Source organism: Symphalangus syndactylus, chromosome 8 (genome assembly GCF_028878055.3).
Source record: "Symphalangus syndactylus isolate Jambi chromosome 8, NHGRI_mSymSyn1-v2.1_pri, whole genome shotgun sequence".
Taxonomy (NCBI): Eukaryota; Metazoa; Chordata; class Mammalia; order Primates; family Hylobatidae; genus Symphalangus; species Symphalangus syndactylus.
This window is the reverse complement of record NC_072430.2, coordinates 43,977,279-43,995,216: the sequence shown is the minus strand read 5'-3', so window position 1 is coordinate 43,995,216 and position 17,938 is coordinate 43,977,279. Positions and strand designations below refer to the sequence as shown.

Below are 17,938 nucleotides of genomic sequence, written 5' to 3'. Positions count from 1 at the left end.
TCAGGACCAGCCTGGTCAACATGGTGAAACCCCGTCTCTACTAAAAATACAAAAATTAGCTGGGCATGGTGGCACGTGCCTGTAATCCCAGCTGCTTGGGAGGCTGAGGTAGGAGAATTGCTTGAACCTGGAAGGCAGAGGTTGCAGTGAGCCAAGATCGCACCACTGCACTCCAGCCTGGGTGACAGAGTGAGACTCCATCTCAAAAAAAAAAAAAAAAAAAAAGAGATGGGCAGCGTCCACTTCCTGTCTCTTGGAACATTAACTCCTGGAACCCTGACATCATTTAAGAAGTGCCAAAGAAACCACTGAAGAGGCCTGGAGAATGCAGAGGCCAGGTGAGGCTCTGCTACACACAGCCTCCCAACTGTCCCTGCCAAGGCACCCAGGTTGTATGTGAGGTCAGCTTGGACCCTTGAGACCACTCCAGCTACCACCCTGGAATATCAGGTAGTAACTAGAGCCAATGCCACTTGGAGCTGAATAATTACCCTTCCTGACTTCTAGACCTATAAAGACATCAAAGATGGCTGTTTTAAGCCTTTACATTTTAAGGTAGCTCGTTACACGGCACTAGATGCCGTAAGAGAATGGCTTCCAGGAATAAACATGAAACTACTAAGGCATTCAGCAGAATCAAGCAAATGTGTGGCATTGTGTAATTGATTCCTTTACCGCCCATCTCAATCTAGGTTAGCAAGCCTTTACAAAGTGACAGCCCAGGGCACCTGAAACCCCTCAACCCCCATCCACTACCCCCAAGAGAAGCACTGCCAGGCCCACCTAGTGGTATGTCAATGGCTGTCACCACGGCTCCCAGAGTGTTCTGCACGGCCTCGCCCACCTTCCGAGCAATGAGTGTTCCACCTTCATCGTCCACCTGCGCCTCAGTAACAGCTGTAGACAATAATAAAGGAAATGCTGTCACCTCCAAGTCCTCTCCCAAATGGAAAACTCAGGGACCAATAGCAGAACGCTTCTGGATTCTGATCCCAGACACCACTGTGCTGTCCTGCAACTATTGCAAGGGTCTGTGCTGTGGGTCAGGTCAGCCCAGACTCTGAAATTAGATGATGACATGTTAGTCCTTTATCTGCAACCTTCTGGGGCTCCTTTATAACACTTCTTTTAAAGTAAGGCAGAAAGGTTCTAGGAGCGAAAACTAGAACCTTCTCAAAGGAGAAGACTAGTCTAAGCCATTTCTGGTAAACACTGCAGCCTTTTCAGAACTCCGTTGCTGTGTGCGCATTCCCTTCCCCCAGAAGCACCTCTGCAGCTGAGAATGCAGGACAGGTTCGAGCCCCTGAGGAACAGCACCCATAGGACACTGTTAATAAGGAGCTTAGAGACTGACTGGCCAAGACCAGAAGTACTCTCACAAGGGAGATGTGGTTATGAGCGGGATTAGGGCGTCTGGATATCCAGTTCTTAGCACCCAGGGCCAAGGCGGGAGGTTCTCCCCTCCACCCCTGCAGCTCCCAGGCCCCACGTTACCTAACTGGACATTCCTGGCTTCGTAGCAGTTGTCACACACCCGCACTGGCGCAGGGCCCCAGCCCCGCTCAGGCACTGGCCGAGTCTTTGATGAACAGCTGTCACAGAAGCCCTCCCCACAGGCTCGGCAGTGATGCTTGGTGTCGTTATCTTTAAAGGACGTCGCACACTTGTTGCAGCTCTGTTCCAAGCCCAAAACAAAACAGAGAGGAGGTAGGTATGGTACATGTCTGCTCAGCTGAGAAAGCCAACAAGACCCCGGAGCAAGCAGAAACTAAGGCAGGTGGTGCTAGCTCAACAAGGACAAAAGCTTTCTAATAACGCGTTATCTGAGAGTGGAAAGGAAGCCTAGTGGACAGTGAGTTTCCTTTCACTAAGTGTCTGGGTTGAAGCTGGGTGCTCTCTTGCTCTGGGTGCTGTAGCATTAATGGATCAAGCTGAGGATGACCCTAAATAACCTCTAAAGACCCCTTTTCCTCCAGATTCTTACCTGCATCCTCACATATCTGAGCAATATTCACTGGTCGTCACACACAAGGAAACTAAAACTCACCAGAGAGAAAATACTTGCAGGAAAACACGAAGGGAAATCAATGGGCAAAGAGAAAACTGGCTGCCTCAACGACTCCTCCCCTTGTACTCACAAAGCTCACTGCACTGGCAGAAAATGTTTGTGTCTCCCTCACAGAACAAGCTTAGCACAGGGCAAAGCGGCATTAAGTAGGATGGGCTGTGCCAGGGGTGGAGGGGCATCCTGCCACACCATACCAGAATCTGGGAGTTGGGCCTCCAGTAGGCAGGCGCGATCTGGTCTGTCAGCCAGGAAGTCACAGCCTTGGTGGGTCCAAGGCTAAGCTCGGACACCGACTGAGCCATGAAGTTCATCCCGTCCAACAGGCGCTGGGCAGCATTGTTGTTGTCCTTCAGAAACCCATCAGTCTGAAATGAAAACGCAGGCTTCCATCATGCTCTGAGAAGGGAGTGAAAGGAAGGAGGAAGAGGGATGTTTGGTGAGTTGCACACTCACCGTGGCCAACTCAGAACCACTAACTCCCTGGCAGGGAAGAACCAGGAATCCCTCTGGCTTTATTCTCTTCAAAGTGACCATAAGACTTGATGTGTAGCTGTTCAATTCAGGACTTACTAAGCCCATATAATACAGATGACACCTCCTCCAGGGGGCCCCCCACCGCAGGCTGAGTTAAGAACCTTTCCTCTCAGTTCTTCTAATACTTGGACATCTCTAGGAATCCTATTTCTGTGTGTCTAAGTACAATATCCATTTATGTATCTGACTCTCTATTAAACTCTGAACTCCCTGACAATAACTCTTTGTCATTTTTGTATTTTGTAAAGTAATTAGCTCAATGCTGGGCACAAGGTACACAACAATGTATGCTGAATAATGAATGAAAGAAGGAAGGAAGGAATGAGCAAACGAACAGCAGGGAAGGCATCTGTATCCTCCTAATTTCGAGGACTGTGAAGAATGTGACCTGAGAGTAAATTACTGCAGTCCTGTTTTCCTGGAACATAAACTATCTTACCACCTTTACTTTCTCGCTATAAGGCCACGTTAAATCCTTGGGACAGAACGGCATAAACCATTATGCCAAGGTGGTGGGCTCCCATAATGAGACTACTATATAATAACAGATTTCAGTGGGTCTGAAAATTAGAAAAAGGAGGAGAAAAATAAGGAAATCGGCCAGGCGCGGTGGCTCACGCCTGTAATCCCAGCACTTTGGGAGGCCGAGGTGGGTGGATCACGAGGTCAAGAGATCGAGACCATCCTGGCCAACATGGTGAAACCCCGTCTCTACTAAAAATACAAAAATTAGCTGGGCGTGGTAGCACGCGCCTGTAATCCCAGCTACTCGGGAGGCTGAGGCAGGAGAATTGCTTGAACCCAGGAGGTGGAGATTGCAGTGAGCCGAGATCACACCACCGCACTCCAGCCTGGGTGACAGAGCAAGACTCCGTCTCAAAAAAAAAAAAAAAAAAAAATTTAAAAAATAAGAAAAATAAGGAAATCTTCAGTTTTATGGTACCTATAGGATCCAGGAAAGCTCAGGAGGGGACCTGCAGGTAGGACTCCTAGGCTGAACGATGGCTTTAGGAATCACCCAGCGAGGACAATGACACAGGGTAAAATAAGTCCCTCGGGGAAAATCACTTGCCTTTTTTCCATGAAAGGAAAAGGTTTTGGATTTGTTGTGATTTATGGACAATGCTAAGTGTGAACAGTGATTTAATGCAGAATGAAAGCATGATATCACTGCCCCATAAACAGGTTTGTATTTCTGACATCTGGAATTCAAAAGTCAAATTAAAAAATAATCATTAGGCTGGGTGTGGTGGCTCACGCCTGTAATCCCAGCCCTTTGGGAGGCCAAGGTGGGCGGGTCACCTGAGGTCGGGAGTTTGAAACCAGCCTGACCAACATGGAGAAACCCTGTCTTTACTGAAAACACAAAATTAGCCGGGTGTGGCAGTCATGCCTGTAATCCCAGCTACTCAGGAAGCTGAGGCAGGAGAATTACTTGAACCCGGGAGGTGGAGATTGCAGTGAGCCAAGATCTCACCATTGCACTTCAGCCTGGCGAACAAGAGCAAAACTCCGTCTCAAAAAAAAAAAAAAAAGATTAAGGGTCTATAGGAATCCCAAGAATATACTTCAAGAAAATTTCCTAAAACAAAAAAATGGCTTTCTTACACGAAGATGGTCACTAGCATTTTAATGATTTTTTTAAAAAGGTGGAAATAAAACTAAATAAAATAGCATTATGAGAAAAAAAGGCATGTAAATATTTGCATCTAGAAAAACATACACATATAGAAAATGAATGAGTAGAACACGGAAAAACGTTTTATTTGCCAAAGGAGTAAAACTATAGATTTTTAGTTTATTTCATTTAAAGTTGTACTTCTAATATATATGCAAGAAAAAATAAAAACAATTAAAGGTCTAGAGAACAAAAAAGCTCTCCAGATCATGCCTTTCTAAACCACCAACGTTCTGAAATTCACGGTTAACCTTAATTTTAAGCAGGTTCCAGTTTTCTACACACATGAAAAACTGAACGACACAAGATAAAGAAAAACAGAGAAATCCAACAGTTCTTACTCCAGGCCACACATGCACAATCTCTGTCCGCACCACCGTATCCACAGGATCTTGGTTTCCAAACCAGTACTGCCGACTACGATAGACCACGCCACAGGTAGGACATTCGATCACATACCTACAAGGAAGGCAAATCAATACTGTTACCCAGCCAGGTGCCTGGGGAGACAAACACACCAGAAAACCTTTAGCCATGTTGTTTAAACTCACCCAGACCAGGCATATTTTGCGAGACCCATCCAGGGGGAGTCAGTGGAAGCAGATGTTTTGGGCACTACACTGACTTCCTCGCCTCTCTCATAGCAGGCCTGAAACAGGAAACACTCTGCTAGCTTATTGTTTGTCTTTTGTTTGTTTTTTTTTTTTTTTTAATAGACACAGGGTTTTACCAGCCCAGGCTGGTTGTGAACTCCTGGGCTCAAGCAATCTGCCCGCCTCAGCCTCCCAAAGTGCTGATATTATAGGTGTGAGCCGCCATGCCCGGCCTTCTGCTAGCTTTTCCTATGTACACCACACCCCCCACATCCATCCCAACCCTCCACAAACCAAACCAGCCAAGAGACTTTCAGACACTGTGTTTAGCACCTCAGAAGGTTCATTCCTCTAAAGAAGTCAGTGCCCGGAGTGGTAATGAACTCAGTGTTTGTCCATCCCAGGCCCAAAAACTGGGCTTTAAATTATATACCTATCACGGACAGGAGGACAATCTAAAACTAGTTTCCTGAAGAGCACTTCTGCTCTTTTTTTTTTTTTTTTTTTTTTTTAGAGAGGGGTTCTTGCTATGTTGCCTAGGCTGGTCTCAAACTCTTGGGTTCAAGTGATTCTTACACCTCATCTTTCTAAAAAAAATCAATAAATCCTGTCATTTCTACCTCTTAAGTATATCTTAAGTCTATCTATTGGCTTCTGTTATTCCTCACTAGTCTAAGCCTTCAGAATCTTTTTCTTGGACTATGGCATTAACCCCTTTACTGGTCACCCTACTTGTTCTTTTTTTTTTTTTTTTTTACATACTTTAAGTTTTAGGGTACATGTGCACAACGTGCAGGTTTGTTACATATGTATACATGTACCATGTTGGTGTGCTGCACCCATTAACTCGTCATTTTAAGAATAAATGTTCGGCCGGGCGCGGAGGCTTATGCCTGTAATCCCAGCACTTTGGGAGGCCAAGGCGGGTGGATCACAAGGTCAAGAGATCAAGACCATCCTGGCCAAGATGGTGAAACCCCGTCTCTACTAAAAAAAAATACAAACATTAGCGTAGTGGGGAGTGACTGTAGTCCCAGCTACTCGGGAGGCTGAGGCAGGAGAATCGCTTGAACCTGGGAGGTGGAGGTTGCAGTGAGCCAAGATCGCACTACTGCACTCTAGCCTGGCGACAAAGGTCTCAAAAGGTCAGGCGGTGGCTCACGCCTGTAATCCCAGCACTTGGGGAGGCCTAGGCAGGCGGATTACCTGAGATCAGGAGTTCGAGATCAGCCTGGCCGACACGGTGAAACCCTGTCTCCACTAAAAATACAAAAATTAGCTAGGCATGGTGGCACACGTCTGTAATCCCAGCTACTCGGGAGGCTCAGGCAGGAGAATTGCTGCAGCCCAGGAGGTGGAGGTTGCAGTGAGCCAAGATTGTGCCACTGCACTCCAGCCTGGCTGACAGAGCAAGACTCTGTCTCAAAAAAAAAAAAAGAAAGAATGAATGTTTGATATAAATTACCCTTACATACAAGCTCAACAGAATAAGAAGAAAATAAGCTTAAAACAGTAAGCAAAGGGACCCTCACCAATGAAGATATGTGAGTGCTTTTTGTTAGAGCTGGAGAGAAGTTCCAGAAATATTCAATTTGAATATCAAATACTTCGGCATGAAGCAAAAAATGGCCCCAAGATAGTCTTGCCAAAGAGAGAGTGGTCAGCAAGCCCGCTGCTGACACAGGGAGGAGCTCAGAGGACTCACCTTGCAGGTATACACTCGGTTGTCATACTGGTGGGAGTATCTGCAGCGGCTCTTGGCTTCATGAGGCACTCCTTCCTTCCCATGATTCATGCTGTTCTTACATCCAACCCTGAATGAAGCCCAAAGACTGACAATGAGATGCTAAAGGAGCCAGTGCCACTTACACAGAACAGTCTGACCCTGAGCCAGGCACAAGGCCACGACCAGACCTTGATTACTAACTGGGCCTCAGATGCTGAACACAGAAGGGGTAGCTGGAAACCCACATGCCTCTTTGTTACACTTGCAATCAACAGCACTACAGAGGCACAGCGACTGCTATTCTTGTATGAGGACACAGGGGAAAAAGAAATCTCAGCCAGGCACGGTGGCTCACGTCTGTAATCCCAGTACTTTGGGAGGCCGAGGGGGGCAGATCACTTGAGGTCAGAAGTTCAAGACCAGCCTAGCCAACGTGGTGAAACGTCGACTCTACCAAAAATACAAAAATTAGCCGGGCATGGTGGCGGGCACCCATAGTCCCAGGTACTCGGGAGGCTGAGGCAGGAGAATCACTTGAACCCAGGAGGTGGAGGTTGCAGTGAATTCGAGACCAGCCTGACCAACATGGAGAAACCCCGTCTCTACTAAAAATACAAAAAAATCAGCCAGGCATAGTGGCTCATGCCTGTAATCCCAGCTACTCAGGAGGCTGAGGCAGGAGAATCACTTGAACCCAGGAGGCGGAGGTCGCAGTAAGCCAAGATCACACCGCTATACTCCAGCCTGGGCAACAGCGAGGCTCTGTCTTAAAAAAAAAAAAAAAAAATACACCCAGAAATCTCTTCTTGGAAAAACTACCTGTCCCCTCAGCAGAAATGAAGGAGCCATAAGATACCAACTTGACCAGAGAGGAAACCTGAACGGCTCTCAGAAGACTCAAAAAATCCAAACAAGATGAAATGGAACATTTACCCAGAACAGGCTGCCAAGATGCAAAATGAAAACCAACCCCAAAATTTGGCAATGCATTAAGGGGAGGCTTAGGCTGAACAAACCTTCCAAATGAACAATGAGCTCTGCCATCCTGACAATGCAAAAACAGAGATCAGGACTTTAGAATTTCCCTATGATAAAAGGGAAAGTTCCAGAAATCCTGGGGAGGCTCACAATGGGAAAGCAATGATCCAATAGTGCTTAAGCCTCTTGTGCTGGGCTCATGGGGCATGCAAAGAGGAAGGTAAGTCACGCTGGCAACTAACATCCCTCTCCCCTTTCTAAACTGAACTCTCCAAGATAAGCCTTAGTTCTCCCTTGCCCAGGCTGTATAATCCAAGAGCCAGGTCTTTTCTTCGGCAAGGCCAGAGGTGGTTCTGCATGCAGCAGGTGGCCTACAGGACTCAAAGCGAAATGACCATTCATAACAGATGTAGGTCAGGTCTACTCCTGTAAAAGGGCAAGTGTGCAGGACAGCGTGGTTCTGGTAGGAGCAAAGACAATTTGGTAGTGAAGAGAGTGGGAGGGATTGTCTACAGGACATGGAGACTGCCATCTGACCTCGACACACTGCATTTAAATCCCCTGGGGCCCATCAGGCAAGTCACCACACTGATTTAACAGCCATCAACAGTTCAAACTAATCCAGTGATCCTCAAAGGGTGGTCCCCATGAACAACATCAGTATCACCTGAGAATTTATTTATTTATCTATTTTGAGACAGAGTCTCACTCTGTCACCCAGGCTGGAGTGTAGTGGCGTGATCTCATCTCACTCTGTCACCCAGGCTGGAGTGTAGTGGCGTGATCTCATCTCACTCTGTCACCCAGGCTGGAGTGTAGTGGCATGATCTCATCTCACTGCAAGCTCCGCCTCCCAGTTCACGCCATTCTCCTGCCTCAGCCTCCCGAGTAGCTGGGACTACAGGCGCCAGCCACCACGCCCGGCTAATTTTTTTGTATTTTTAGTAGAGACGGGGTTTCACCATGGTCTCGATCTCCTGACCTCGTGATCCACCTGCCTCCGCCTCCCCAAGTGCTGGGATTACAGGCATGAGCCACCGTGCCCGGCCGAGAATTTACTAAATTTATTAAAATGCAAACTCCCAGGCCCTACCTCAGACCTACTGAATTAGAAACTGTGGAGGGGGCACCCAATGATCCTGCCCTTCAGGTTTTTCTGATGCATGCTAAAATTTGCAGATCACTGCTCTAACTGTAACAAAGTGCGGTCCACAAACCAGCAGCACAGCCATCGCCCGGGAGCTTGACAGAAACTCAGAATGTCAGGTTTCACCCAGACCTGATTCAGAATCTGCATTCTAACAGAATCTCAAGGTGATGCATATGCAATGGAAGTTTCAGAAGCACTGTCCCAACTCAATGTCCTCAGCTCAGGCTCCACTTTAGAATCCTCTGAGGAGCATCTTAAACATACCAATGCAGAGGTCCTACACACCACCCATTAAATTAGAATCCCCGAACGTGGTGCCCTGGCCTCAATAATTTTGAAAGCTCCCCAGAAAATTCTAATGTGCTCTAAACATTTGCCCTAATAGTGAAAGGAATCACCTGGGATCAATACCTACCCATAGTGCTTTGCACAGGGGGGCACTCAAATATCACTTGAATAATTGGAATACTATGAATAAGTGACTGGAAGCTCTGGTAGAAGAAACACAGAAAAGCAGGCAACCCAAAGTTTTCTGCCCTAAAAACCTCCCAAACCAGAAGCTGGTCAATTTCACATCTATACCAGCTGGAATTTCCAGGAGATTCTTCACCACCATGTGTCCTTCAAGCTCTTGCTACCTCAGAAGTGTGGTTCCTAGACCACCAGGATCTTGTGGGAATATGGGAGTGTACCATTTTGGATAATTTAAATCACAACCTGTAATTTAGCAAGACCCCAGGGGATCTGCATCCACACCAAAGTCTATGAAGCACCACTCAAAGGCTCTTTTCTCAAGATATGGGTTGGGGGGTGGGGGAGCGGCCTTACTTACCCACAGCTGAGGCACAAGGAGGAGCAGGTGAAATACTCATCTGGAAAAAAGGAGCTGTGCGCCATCTGGTCATCGGGGATCTCACCGCTGAAGCGGTCGCTTAGTGCCTGCCAAGGAGGGAAGGTGACGTATGATGGCACTCAGTAGAGAGCTCCACACTTTGGCCCCCCACTGCAGGCACCGTACAAGCAACACAGGCACAGAGGAAATCCAAGGTCATTACCCTTGACCTTCCTGACCCAACTCACATCAGTCCTTAACCATGGGAAACCTTGGAAAGAACCAGCCCATTCCCCAAGAGGTCAAGATAAGCAAAGTTACTGTTCTGCCCTAATTGCCTTGCAGGTTATAAACACCTCACACTACTCAGTCTTTTATTCAAGACCACCACAAATAATGACTAATGCCCATTTCATCTATGTGAGGCTAGAACCAAGAAACCAAGACTCACGAGGATGGCTCCTCTTTAAGCCACAGGCAGAGCCCAGATGTGATCTGTGAGTTTCCCGGGCTTCTATCCCAGTTATAACCACAGGCACTCACTTGGAGTTTACCAGGCCATAGACAAACTCAAAGCAGGAAAAATGTCACCAGAAAAAAAAAAAACAAGAAGAATTATTATAGTGTTTGCTAGTCATTTATCAACTCTACCAACCCCCAAAACAGACATTACCCAAAGGACAGCAAATGGCCAAAATAAATGCCAGGAAGATAACATATCCACAAAGCAAACTGAAAATTTCACGTTGAAATGTAGCTTCCATTTCTAATCCTATCTTCACTTATTACTGGATATTGAAAGTATTCCTCAGGCTAATTACAGAAAGGCGCTTTCCACGCTTTAGAAATCACTACGTACATGCTGCTCCGAGCTTCTAACTTTCAGTCCAGCCCCAGTATGAAGCAGCCAGGCATTATCCAAGGGAAAATAAGGGAAAGGTGCCTTAACAAAAGGACAATATGTTACTTCCTTCAGTAAAAGGGCAGAAGAGAATTTTAAAGGGGATCTGGAAAAAGGGCAGGTTAGATTTTAAACGAAGAACAATTAGAACTTCTTCTTTTTTTGAGACGGAGTTTTGCTCTTGTTGCCCAGGCTGGAGTGCAATGGCACAATCTTGGCTCACTACAACCTCTGCCCCCAGGGTTCAAGAGATTCTCCTGCCTCAGCCTCCCAAGTAGGTGGGATTACAGGCACCCACCACCACACCCGGCTAATTTTTTGTATTTTTAGTAGAAATGGGGTTTCACCATGTTGGCCAGGCTGGTCTCGAACTCCAGGCCTCAGGTGATCCACCCGCCTCGGCCTCAAAGTTCTGGGATTACAGAGGTAAGCCACCACGCCCGGCCAAACAATTAGAACTTGTTATGCAAGGTTCCTTTTCCTGTTTCCAATGCAGTCTTTTTTTTTTTTTTTTAAATTATCCTTTAAGTTCTAGGGTACATGTGCACAACATGCAGGTTTGTTACATATGTATACATGTGCCATGTTGGTGTGCTGCACCCATTAACTCGTCATTTACATTAGGTATATCTCCTAATGCTATCCCTCCCCCCTCCCCCCACCCCATGACAGGCCTCAATGTGTGATATTGCCCTTCCTGTGTCCAAGTGATCTCATTGTTCAATTCCTACCTATGAGTGAGAACATGCGGTGTTTGGTTTTCTGTCCTTGCGATAGTTTGCTGAGAATAATGGTTTCCAGCTTCATCCATGTCCCTACAAAGGACATGAACTCATCCTTTTTTATGGCTGCATAGTATTCCATGGTGTATATGTGCCACATTTTCTTAATCTAGTCTATCATTGATGGACATTTGGGTTGGTTCCAAGTCTTTGCTATTGTGAATAGTGCCGCAATAAACATATGTGTGCATGTGTCTTTATAGCAGCATGATTTATAATCCTTTGGGTATATACCCAGTAATGGGATGGCTGGGTCAAATGGTATTTCTAGTTCTAGATCCTTGAGGAATCGCCACACTGGTTGAACTAGTTTATGGTCCCACCAACAGTGTAAAAGTGTTCCTATTTCTCCACATCCTCTCCAGCACCTGTTGTTTCCTGGCCATCAGAGAAATGCAAATCAAAACCACAATGAGCTACCATCTCACACCAGTTAGAATGGTGATCATTAAAAAGTCCAATGCAGCTTAACACCAGGAGTTGCAAACTCAAATCCCTACAAAGGCACGTAATATCAATGTTGAGTCAGGTCAGGTGTAGGATCAGAACAGTGGCAAGGAGTGGGTCAAACTGAAGGTACACAACTCACCCAGGGACATTCTCATTCAGGTCCTGCAGGGCTACTGCAGAGGCCATACCATAGAACACCGTCTGTCAGCGATGGCTGACCAAGCGGCAACCCTGGATTTCAAACAACAAAAAAAATGGTCTGACAAATAATGCATAAGTCCTATACTTCTTGGGGTACTTTGGTAAAGAGTTAAAACATGGAGCCGGGCACGGTGGCTCATGCCTGTAATCCCAGCACTTTGGGAGGCCGAGGTGGGTGGATCACGAGGTCAGGAGTTCAAGACCAGTCTGTCCAGCATGGTGAAACCCCACCTCTACTAAAAATACAAAAATTAGCTGGGCGTGGTGGCAGGCGCCTGTAATCCCAGCTGCTCAGAAGACTGAGGCAGGAGAATCATTTGAACCCGGGAGGCGGACGTTACAGTGAGCCAAGATCACGCCATTGCACTCCAGCCTGGGTGACAGGGTGAGACTCTGTCTCAAAAAAAAAAAAAAAATTGGAAACATGAAGATCTTGAAAGAGGATATGAATGAATATATAGAAATGCTGAGAATAAATGAGAAGCAGGGCAAGTGGAATTACAAGTCGGCCTATACATTTCAGCCTATACAGCGTTCTCTCTCCTACTTCTACATGAGACTCATTCTTCAGGGATGTTTGTGGTCTCACCTCTTCCAATGAAGCCTCTCCAACCACATCACTCTCTGCCTTCTCTGACGGCCCATTGTACTCAATACTGTAACTCGGTATTAAGATGCAAAGCTATGGGCTTGCTGTATTTTATCTCCAGGACTAGATCATAAATACTGTGAAAGCAGCTTCCTACCTTTGCATCCTCCTCCAAATCCTAGCAAAGGTCCTAACAAGTACTCAGCTAGAACTGCTGGAATAAGTGCCCAGCACCAACTCCCCTTCACAAACCAACCTTGCCCTCCTCCTCTCCTGGCCCTGCCCTTGCCCTAGGCTTCCTTCATCCCATCCCCAGAGGTCCTCTCAAATTTAAGGCTAACTACTCCCTAACTGGCCAAATTACCAATAACTCTACAGGCTGTTTCTGAAACAGATATGTACAGAACACTCTGAGGACACCTGATGGGAAAAGGGAGCTTTTTTATTGAGACAGAGTCTCACTCTGTGACCCAGGCTGGAGTGCAGTGGCATGTTCACAGCTCACTGCAGCATCACCCTCCTAAGCCCAAGCAAATCCTCTTCCTTCAGCCTCCCAAGTAGCTGGGATCACAGGCAAATGCCACCATGCCCCAATAATTTTTGTTTGTTTGTTTTTGTTTTGTTATTGAGACAGAGTCTCGCTCCGTCACCCATGTTGGAGTGCAGTGGCGTGATCTCGGCCCACTGCAACCTCTGCCTCCTGGTTCAAGCGATTCTCCTGCACCAGCCTCCCAAGTAGCTGGGATTACAGGCCCCTGCCACAATGTCTGGATAATTTTTTTTTTTTTTAAGTAGAGACAGGGTTTCACCATGTTGGTCAGGCTGGTCTCGAACTCCTGACCTCAAGTGATCCACCCAACTCAGCCTCTCAAAGTGCTGGGGTTACAGGCGTGAGCCACCACGCCTGGCCAAGATGCTGAAGTATCTCATGAGATGATACAGAAACAAACAAAAAAAAGAGACAGCTAAGGAATATAGAAGCCACTATAGAAGGTATAGGGAACACCAAAGAATAGCAATTATTATTTAAAAAAAAAAAAAGCAAATTATTTTTTATTATTTTCATTTTTTAAAATGAGACAGGGTCTTACTATGTTGCCCAGGCTGGTCTCCTGGACTCAAGCCATTCTCCTGCCTCAGCCTTCCAAACTGCTGGGATTATAGGCGTGAGCCACTACGCCCAGCCAAGAATAGCAATTTTTAGCCGCAGAGTTTTTCTTTTAAACAGGTAACTGAAAGGCTAGCCTAAGTACTGGTTTTCCTAAGGACAAATAATATCAAATTTGGCATGAGTGCAACAGCTGAGTTGAATTCACAGAGGATGCCAACCCCCAGTAAATGGGAAATTAGGATCCAATACAGCATAAGGTTCTTACTGCTTCAACCCAAGTGACCTGGTTCACTTCTCTGAAAGTTCTTCAGAGAAATGGGGGCATTTGTAAGTATCTCAAGGCTTGGTGTGAAACAATCTGCAGCCTGATTTGCCACAGTACATATGCCATCATTCCCTGCCCTAGACAAATTAACTGTTGGCTTATGTTGTCCAAGGTAACAGGTAACCTCTTATGACATAAGAAAGAGAAGAACTCCAGGCAAGCCAGCCTTCAGATGCTGGCCACCCACACTCTTGCATATGAGGTAAGAGAATAAGCATCTCACTCGTTCACAAGTCACAGCCTGACTAATGAATCAGACCTTGACAAGTTTTAGGAGGCTTTACAAGAATCAAGAGTGTGAGAAAATAACAGTAACTGTTAAAAAAAAAAAAAAAAAAAAAAATTCAACGTCAGCATGTTTTAGATGCAAGAGTAGGGAGAAACTCCTCCTTTAGAATCTAATTAGCTTTTCTTTTTTTTTTTTTTTTTTTTTGAGACAGAGTCTCGCTCTATCACCCAGGCTGGGTGCAGTGGCGTGATCTTGGCTCACTGCAATCTCCACCTCCCAAATAGCTGGGACTACAGGTGCGTGCCACCATGCCCAGCTGATTTTTGTATTTTTAATAGAGACAGAGTTTCACCATGTTGGCCAGGCTGGTCTCAAACTCCTGACCTCAAGTGATCCACCTGCCTCAGCCTGCAAAAATGTTGGGATTACAGGCGTGAGCCACTGCGCCAGGCCCTGATTTTTCTTTACCTACCACCTGATCCATATACTTATTAGCAGGTTCAAAAATTCCAAACCTCACATCATTCCACAGTTTCTTGGGTTCTCCTCCTCCTGAGATCCCAAAGCTAGAAGAGAAAGGCAGAGAAGGGCCCACCTACCCCAAGAAAGCTTGGGAAAGCATTTGAGGCAAGTCTGGAAAAGGTTGCCTGGAGACCAGATGATCTTGAACTTTAGTTGCCTTGACAACAGTGTGGCTCTTTCTATTGTATCTATAGGGCTGGCCCCAGTCATCAAGGGCCAGCAATGAATTTCCTGACTCAAAACGGACACACTTCTGTAATCAATGACATCACACCCCAACAAAACATAACTTTATAAATACTTCATAAATGCTTCCCAATGTGACAGAATTGGAACGTAAAGAGTTTCTACATTTAGAGCTCAGAGGTTAAAGAAGGTACATAAAGGCTGGGCACAGTGGCTCACTCCTGGTAATCCCATCACTTTGGGAGGCCAAGGCAGACAGATACCTTGAACTCAGGAGTTCAAGACCAGCCTGGGCAACATGCAAAAACCCTGTCTCTACAAAAAATACAAAAATTAGCCAGGTGTAGTGGCGTGTGCCTATTAGTCCTAGCTACTTGAGAGGCTGAGGTGGGAGGATGGCTTGAGCCCAGGAGGCAGAGGTTGCAATGAGTCTAGATGGTGCCTAGGGGACAGAGAGCCAGAACCTGTCTTAAAAAAAAAAAATTAAGACAAAATTACATAAAACCTATACAAATTCAACTATGAAATGGTTCTCCCAATTATTCAGAACTGTAAGTACAGACAACCATAGTTAACTCAATATTCAATTCCAGTATTGAATATTAATTCCTCTATTCGATAGAGATCTGAGCATTTGTTTCCTGTAAACAGGTTTATCTGCTCATTGCAGGTATGCGCTGCTTGTAGGTATCTGGGCTGTTGCTATTGTGGACACTGAGCAAAGGAATCAAGAAATGGGACATAAGCCAGCTAGAAAGTAAGGGGCCTGGGGCCTGCATAACAGTGTGGCTGAATGACATCAAAAGTGATCCTGTCAGCAGGAGGAATAGGGAAACCACTCCCAGGTATGTATGGGCAAGCCACTAGGGCAGAAAACAGCTGCAGAGCTCTCTCTCTGTCTCTCACACACACACACATATATGCATGCATGTGTGCACACCAAACACTGTTCTTCTCATTCATCACATTTCCAAACCCACCTTTCCCGGTCAATAATAAACACAAAAAGTAGTACTTTGACTCCCTTTGAATCCAATAGCGTACTGCATCGATCAGGTGGAACTTCAAAAATAAGATAGGGCTAACAACATTTTTTTTTTTTTTTTGGAGACAGAGTCTTGCTCTGTCACCCAGGCTAGAGTGCAGTGGCGCAATCGGGGCTCACTGCAACCTCTGTCTCTGGGGTTCAAGGGATTCTCCTGATTCAGCCTCCCGGGTAGCTGGGATTACAGGCACACACCACCACGGCTGGCTAATTTTTGTATTTTTCATAGAGATGGGGTTTTGCCATGTTGGCCAGGCTGGTCTCGAACTCCTGACCTCAGGTGATCTGCCCGCCTCAGCCTCCCAAAGTGCTGGGATTACAGGAGTGAGCCACTACACCTGGCCTAATAACCTTTTTTTTAAGTATACTAATGGCATTTAAAATAGGCATTTTGGGCCTGGCACAGTGGCTCACACCTGTAATCCCAACATTTTGGGAGGCGGAGGCAGGCGGGTCACCTGAGGTCAGGAGTTCCAGACCAGCCTGGCCAACTTGGTGAAACCCCGTCTCTACTAAAAATACAAAAATTAGCCGGGCATGGTGGCGTGTGCCCATAATCCAGGCTACTTGGGAGGCTGAGGCAGGAGAATCACTTGAACCTGGGAGTCAGAGGTTTCAGTGAGCCAAGTTTGCATCACTGTACTCCAGCCTGAGCAACAGAGCAAGACTCTGTCTCAAAAAAAAAAAAAAAGTGAAAATAAACCAAATCATAGAATAATATAAATGGTATGATCTCATTTATGAAGGATATATATACATACACAAACATGCACTTTTACAGCATTTGCAATTTCTTTTTTTTTTTTTTTTTTTTTTGAGACAGTCTTGCTGTGTCACCCAGGACGGAGTACAATGGCGCGATCTCAGCAAACTGCAACCTCCACCTCCAGGGGTTCAAGCCATTCTCCTGCCTCAGCATCCCAAGTAGCTGGGACTACAGGCATCCGCCACCACACTTGGCTAATTTTTTTATTTTTAGTAGAGATGGGGTTTCACTATGTTGGCCAGGCTGCTCTTGAACTCCTGACCTGCCTGTCTCAGCCTCCCAAAGTGCTGGGATTACAGGCATGAGCCACAGCACCCAGCCAGCATTTGCAGTTTCTATAAGCATATATAATAAACTACTAATAATGGTTATCTGCAGAGTTAGAAAAGGACACTAAGCAGGGGAAAAGGATTTAACTTTACTATGATCCCATTTATTCAGGAAGAAAAACATACATTATAAACATATATTTATGCATGTGCTTACACAGCAATAAAAATTTCTAGACACTTATGTGAGAAAGTATTAAGAGTTATCTCTAAAGACTGAGGAGGGGGAAGGTAGGGGAAGGAAAGGGGACTTAAGTCTCATACACTCTGCAGTACTTGAATTGTTTATCATGAATATGCATTGCTTTTATAATTTTTAAAATGACATCTCTGTTTTAATTAAAATAACCAAATACTCAAATATAACTGACAGTACGTATCAGGAACCTTTTAAAATGGTCACATCCTCTGACCTCTTTAGAAGTGAAATAACTATTGGGAAGGAATACAGCATGGAGTTAAAAGCTGTTGGGGCCTGGTGCAGTGGCTGTGAGAGGCTGGAGTGCAGTGAGCTGTGATCACACCACTGCACTCCAGCCTAGGCAACAGAGCAAGACCCTGTCTCAAAAAAAAAGAAAAAAGAAAAAAAGAAAGAAAAAAGGGGAGATTCAAGAAATCAAACAAATTATTCTGACGTGTCATTTATCTGTTTATACCCACCCCAACTCTTTTATCTCAAAAGGACTCAAGGCTACTAATAAAAAAATTAATACAACAGCATAAAACAAAATAAAAATAAGTGGAGAAGAAAAGACAGCCATTTATATTATACACTGCTGTGAACTATGAAAACTTTAGGTAGAGTCTATTTTAACAACAAAACTCTACTTGGTCAATTTGCCTAAGGCAGACCTTAAAAGTGGCTATTAGAGTGATAACCAGAGAATTAAGCATTTTTAATTTAAAGGATGTTTAAAACAAAAAAGTACAAAACCAATTTTTT

The 17,938-nt window shown here is 45.5% G+C and overlaps 1 protein-coding gene across 5 annotated transcripts in view; it reads right to left on the bottom strand.

The window, feature by feature from the left end:
• The window catches only part of ZFYVE1 (zinc finger FYVE-type containing 1), a 57,907-nt gene that overhangs the window by 3,864 nt on the left and 36,105 nt on the right, over positions 1-17,938 (bottom strand). The window contains exons 1-9 of one of the 5 annotated variants that reach the window (XM_055288903.2): positions 14,663-14,709; positions 11,832-11,923; positions 9,560-9,666; positions 6,579-6,687; positions 4,832-4,929; positions 4,622-4,739; positions 2,263-2,433; positions 1,495-1,675; positions 784-897 (exon numbers count right to left, since the gene is read on the bottom strand). In XM_055288903.2, the coding sequence (XP_055144878.1) occupies positions 784-897; positions 1,495-1,675; positions 2,263-2,433; positions 4,622-4,739; positions 4,832-4,929; positions 6,579-6,687; positions 9,560-9,624 (856 nt within the window). In that variant the 5' untranslated portion in view covers positions 9,625-9,666; positions 11,832-11,923; positions 14,663-14,709. Of the gene's footprint in view, positions 1-783; positions 898-1,494; positions 1,676-2,262; positions 2,434-4,621; positions 4,740-4,831; positions 4,930-6,578; positions 6,688-9,559; positions 9,667-11,831; positions 11,924-14,662; positions 14,787-17,938 lie in introns of those variants that run through there. The other 4 variants (XM_055288902.2, XM_055288901.2, XM_055288899.2 and 1 more) reach the window with 4 other exon arrangements.